The sequence below is a fragment of the Aphanomyces invadans genome, assembly GCF_000520115.1.
Source record: "Aphanomyces invadans strain NJM9701 unplaced genomic scaffold supercont1.91, whole genome shotgun sequence".
Classification (NCBI taxonomy): Eukaryota; Oomycota; class Saprolegniomycetes; order Saprolegniales; family Verrucalvaceae; genus Aphanomyces; species Aphanomyces invadans.
This window is the reverse complement of record NW_008580236.1, coordinates 1-4,882: the sequence shown is the minus strand read 5'-3', so window position 1 is coordinate 4,882 and position 4,882 is coordinate 1. Positions and strand designations below refer to the sequence as shown.

Genomic DNA, 4,882 nt, shown 5'->3' with positions numbered 1-4,882 from the left:
CTAGCTGCCATGTCGCGGGTGCGGGTGCGGCTAGCTGCTGACTTCTACAGACCACGCACACTCGACGTCGCGACATCATTAGTTTGTTCCATTTGGTCGCTACAGAGCTACTCCCACCGCTTCCTCCTCCAACGGGGGTCTCGACAGTCCGTCGGTACACCCATTTGCGTTCCCGGACGATGCACTACCGTGAAGTCCAGGCTTTGTAGGCCGTGAAGTCCAGGTTTTGTAGGTGAACGGCCCACCGAGCCAGCTTCCCGTTTCCCGACTTCGATCCCGTCTTGTACAGCCAGACCAGCGCAGCGTGATCAGTGTAAACCGTGAAGTGTCGGCGGTCGATATAGGGTCGGAACTTGCCCGTAGCCCACACCAGCCCGTAGCATTCGATTTCGGACGTCCCGTCTTTCTTCGAGATCCATCTCTGTTGAGTGGCGTCCAGGGCTTGGCTTGCGTACGCAATGACGCGGTGTCGGCCACCTTGTTCTTGCATCAGGACGGCGCCTAATGCAATCGGGCACGCATCCACAAAGATCGTGAACGGGAGATCGAAGTCAGGGTAGACCAGGATTGGCGGGCTCGTCAGCTTTCGTTTGAGTGCGTCCAGGGCGCCCTAGCATTCGGGAGTCCATTCAAATTCCTCCGCGACCTTCAGTCTTTCCAGGGGCCGCCAGATGTACTCCTGGAGCACGCCTTCCATCAGTCGTTGAAACTGAGGCACTGCGTTGCAGAGGCCAAATGGCATCACGAGCCACTCGTACAGGCCGAACTTGCACGTGAACGCCGTCTTCTCAATGCTTTCCTCGTCCATTCGCACGTTCCAGTATCCCGACGCCACGTCCATAGTCGAGAAGTACTTCGACTTGCCCAGAACGTCGAGCAGGTCGTGGACTCGCGGTATCGGGTAGCAGTCCTTGACTGTGACGTCGTTGAGTCGTCGGTAGTCAATGCAGAATCCAATGGACCCGTCCGGTTTTCTGATCATGAGTACCGGACTCGCCCATGGGCTCGTAGACTTCCGTATCAGTCCCAGCTCCAGGTATTGTTTGATCTCCGCTTCCATGATCTCGCCTTCCTTCTGGGCCACTCGGAAGGGTGCTTGTTTGATCGGGCTGTCTCCGGCCGTGTTGATGTAACATTTGACGAGGTCTGTTCGTCCGGGAGCCTTGGAAGTTGTCACGAAGAGATCGAACTTGAGCAGTACTTTTCGTAGCTGTTCCTTCTGTTCGGCACTCAGGCTAGATTCAGTCCAGTCGATGGGGATTTCTTCCTTCGGTGCGGGTGATTCAGTTCGTACCGCCGCACACACCAGAATTTTCTTCATTTCGTCGACATTGACTCCCTCTCCCCCTGAACAGGTCGCACGCCCGGCATGAACAGGCGACATCCGTCGACGCGCGGGTCGTATATCCGTGGTTGTCCATGAACTGCTCCGGGAGCGGAATGGCAAGGCCCACTACGTCTCCTTTCCGAAGGTACACGCCGTCCAGTCCCGTATTGCGGGCTTGGACCCAAATGAGGCCGACCCCGACTGCGTTACAGAGAACGTGCCATCACCAGTGGAAACGTCGTAAAGCAAGGTTCTGCCAGGACAATGAGTTGTGCTCCAGGGGTTTCTTGGACCTTGCATTGTATCACCATCCGGGAGCACCCTCGCAACCAAACTGGATGATGTACGAGGAGTGAACTTACGCCCGCCACGTGCCTTGAGTCGTCGTCGGGAGTCGAAGCAGGGACCTCCCATACGGGCTCCACGCAGTCCGGGACTGACTCCGTGGTGTTAGTGGACCGGTCGGCTTGGTGCAAATGTACCACCGAGCAAGTGTCCTCGGCCATGCGGTCTTGATAAACGAAGGGTACCAACGCACCGTTCCCGAATTGGAGACAGGCTCGGGTGCAGTTCACGAGAGCGCCGAGCTTGCGGAGCATTTTGTACCCCAAAATGCAAGGGCTCACCGCCCCGTCCATGACCCACAGTGAAAAGTGGGCGCGGCACGTCCCGACGGATATCACAAACTTGGTGAGCCCCTTCGTGGGCATCTTGGTGTTGGACGCTGAGATCAACCCGTACTTCGGTTGCACCAACGGAGGGCTTCCTAACAGTCGCCAGATGTCGGGGTTGATCACACTGACAGAGGCGCCGGTGTCCACTAGGGCGTACACCTCGACTAAGAGTTGTCGATGCTGGATGACCGCCTTCACGAGGGGAACCGCTGAGTCTTCGGCGATCTGACCCGCGACCAAAGGCTCGGACGGCTCACCAGTCGTCGTCATCACCCGACGAGCGCAGTCCTCACGGACATCGTCATCCGGGACATCCCGAAATGGCCAATCCATGTATGGGCTTGTGACTGCCGTCGAGGCCTTGACGAGTCCCGTAATGCAGGCTGCGCTTGGCTTTTGACTTCTGTCGGTTGAATTCTTGACTCGACGAGGCGTCGTGAGGAGCGTTTCGTCTCGATAAAAGGCGTTGAAGTACACGCGCCGAGCCGACGTTGGTTCACGTTGCCGACGCCAATGCTTGGAGGGCAACCGCTTGTCTTCCAGTTCGACTAATGGTATGTCGGCTTCAACGTCCGAGCCCAAAAACGCCATCGGGCCAACGCAGCGAACCAGAGCATCAGACGGTGTCTGTTGGTAGCTCGTTGTAGAGTTGCAACTTGAGGTGTTCGACCCGTATCATTTGACTCCGTGACTCTTCGGGCCGTAGGGCCCATGCCTCTCAATTCTTCAGACCCAATGGCGGACCGATACAAGCGAGCCCACCCGGTGGAAGCCACCACCGAGTCGCAACCAGTACTGAAGTCTCGGCTAGCCGTCCGGGCTTCTTCACACGTTTTCAAGGCGTCCCTGAACCACTGGCGCCATCGTTCAGGATCATCGATGTTGACAGGGTTTTCTAACATACTTTCGTCGCTTTTGGTCAAAGGTCGCTGCAGGGTCGCCGTGATGAGGTCCACTATTTCTTGGTGGGTCACGTCCCAGCGCAGAGCGCGCAATTCCTTGACTTGTCGTTCAATGTCTGCGGCGGACAGCGGGTAGAGCCGTTCCTCAACATCCACATGCTTGGAGTCTGGTATGCCCTCCCAGTCACCGGTTTGTATCGCTTCGATCTGCTCCATCGAGAATACGGCCGGCGACGCCGGGTCCATCGCTGTCGACACCACAGAGACGGCCGGGTTAGTCATCTCTTTTGCGGGAACAACAGTCGACAGGAAGCGCGTCGCTCCCTCGCCTTCGTTGGCGCTGTTATTGTCGTCCGGGACCTCGCCATCCCGGTTTTGTCTTGTTTCTCGGTCAGAGCCCCATGGCCCCACTGGCCCAAGGGTCGTCTTCCTCCCACCCACGACATTCAGTCCTCGTGGGGTCTCTTCTTTCGCGTCCAGGGCATCCATACCTCCTGGTTCTCGTTCATCATCATCATGGCTCAGGGCATCGTGTCCTCCTGAGGGTTCTTCATCACCGTCCTCGCCCTGGACACCGTGTCCTCCTGGGGTTCTTCCTTCATTAGCGCTCAGGGCATCATGTCCTCCTGAGGTTCTTCCTTCTTTCATAAACGCCACCACCTCGTCAGGTGTGGGTTGCTTGGTCCCATCGACTACCAGGGCGACCCCTCCCGTTCCGGTTAAGGAGGGTTCCTTGTAGTCGAGAGCTCTTCTAGCGGGCGAGTAACTCGGCAGCGGCAGCGCCCTGACATTTCGGCCAGACGCCGTCTTGTCCCTTGGCGACATCGTCGGAGCTGCTGGCGCTTCAGTATACCCCCCGTTTCCACTTGTTTTCAAGGTGTCCGGGACGACCAAGTCATCCCGGATTCCCTCTCTCACTTCCTTGCTTTCTTCTGTCTTCACTTGCGCCTCAGGTCTAGGCGTGTTTTTCACTTGCAGTCCTTTTCTTCTCATTCCATCGAAAGTCACTTCTCCAGGATCGATCGGTAGCGCGCTACTTTCGGAGGCTCGCATCCGACCTCCGAATCCTCACTGCGATCCTTCCACACTGGAGGCTCGGCTCCGCCGCAGAGGGCATTCCCGTTGGAAGTGTCCTGTTTGGTTACACTCGTAGCAGTTGAAGTTTCCAGGCGCCGAACCCGGTCCACCCTCGCGCCCACTTGCGCTCGAACCGCGGAACCCATTCCTCGAGGGCAGCCGAGGCAGACCACACTCCACCAGATGGTGACCCTTGGACCGACAACGCATACAAGCGAAAGTTCAACGGGGGCAATTCTCTCGGCCATGACCGACCAAGTAGCACCGCCCACAAGCAGTCATACCGTCATTGGTGGTTCGGTCAGGGTGGGGTCGGATGTTCGGTTGCACCGGAGTATTCCCGTCCGCTCGCATCCCGGACGATCCAAGCCCAGCGATACCAGCCACCACTTCATGCAGAGTCGTGTCTTGCCGAGCACTGAGTTCCGATACCTCCCCCCGAAGTTGAGTAAGAGTATCCTGGAGGCTACGTAGACTCATCCCGGAAACTCCCCGACGTGCGTGAACTTCTTGGGCTACCGCGAAGCGACGATTGGCGTGACGAAGTCGAGGCCATCGTGTCCGGGACCGTCTTTCGAGCTGTGGACCGAACGTCGTCCCCACGTTGATCAATTTCCACATCGCGTTCGCGCAGGTATTCCAGGCAGTCGCTGACGGAGCGGTGTCTAGACTCCTACTGTTGCAGGACCATCCTGCGACCTGATGGACAGGGCAGTGGGGATGTTCTCGACAGAACCGGGTGTTCTGACTGCCTCCCAACAACTCCACGCACTGTCACCGACGTCAGGTGCCAGCCTCTATCTGAGTGCAGATAGAGGCTGGCGATTAAGCTCAGTAAGCATAACCACCACAGGTTACACCATCTTTCGTCGTGACGAGGGCCGTCGGACACCCCTTTAGGC

General features: G+C 57.7%; 2 protein-coding genes across 2 annotated transcripts; both read right to left on the bottom strand.

The window, feature by feature from the left end:
• Window positions 1–184: 184 nt before the first annotated feature.
• On the bottom strand, window positions 185–2,592 carry H310_14805 (hypothetical protein; the record flags this gene model as incomplete). The annotated part of the gene is made up of 3 exons (XM_008882736.1): window positions 185–610; window positions 647–1,347; window positions 1,866–2,592. The coding sequence occupies 3 exons, from the start codon at window positions 2,590–2,592 to the stop codon at window positions 185–187; spliced, it is 1,854 nt and encodes a 617-aa protein (XP_008880958.1).
• A 234-nt stretch (window positions 2,593–2,826) lies between these two features.
• On the bottom strand, window positions 2,827–3,392 carry H310_14804 (hypothetical protein; the record flags this gene model as incomplete). The annotated part of the gene is made up of 2 exons (XM_008882735.1): window positions 2,827–2,855; window positions 2,906–3,392. The coding sequence occupies 2 exons, from the start codon at window positions 3,390–3,392 to the stop codon at window positions 2,827–2,829; spliced, it is 516 nt and encodes a 171-aa protein (XP_008880957.1).
• Between the last annotated feature and the right edge of the window lie 1,490 nt (window positions 3,393–4,882).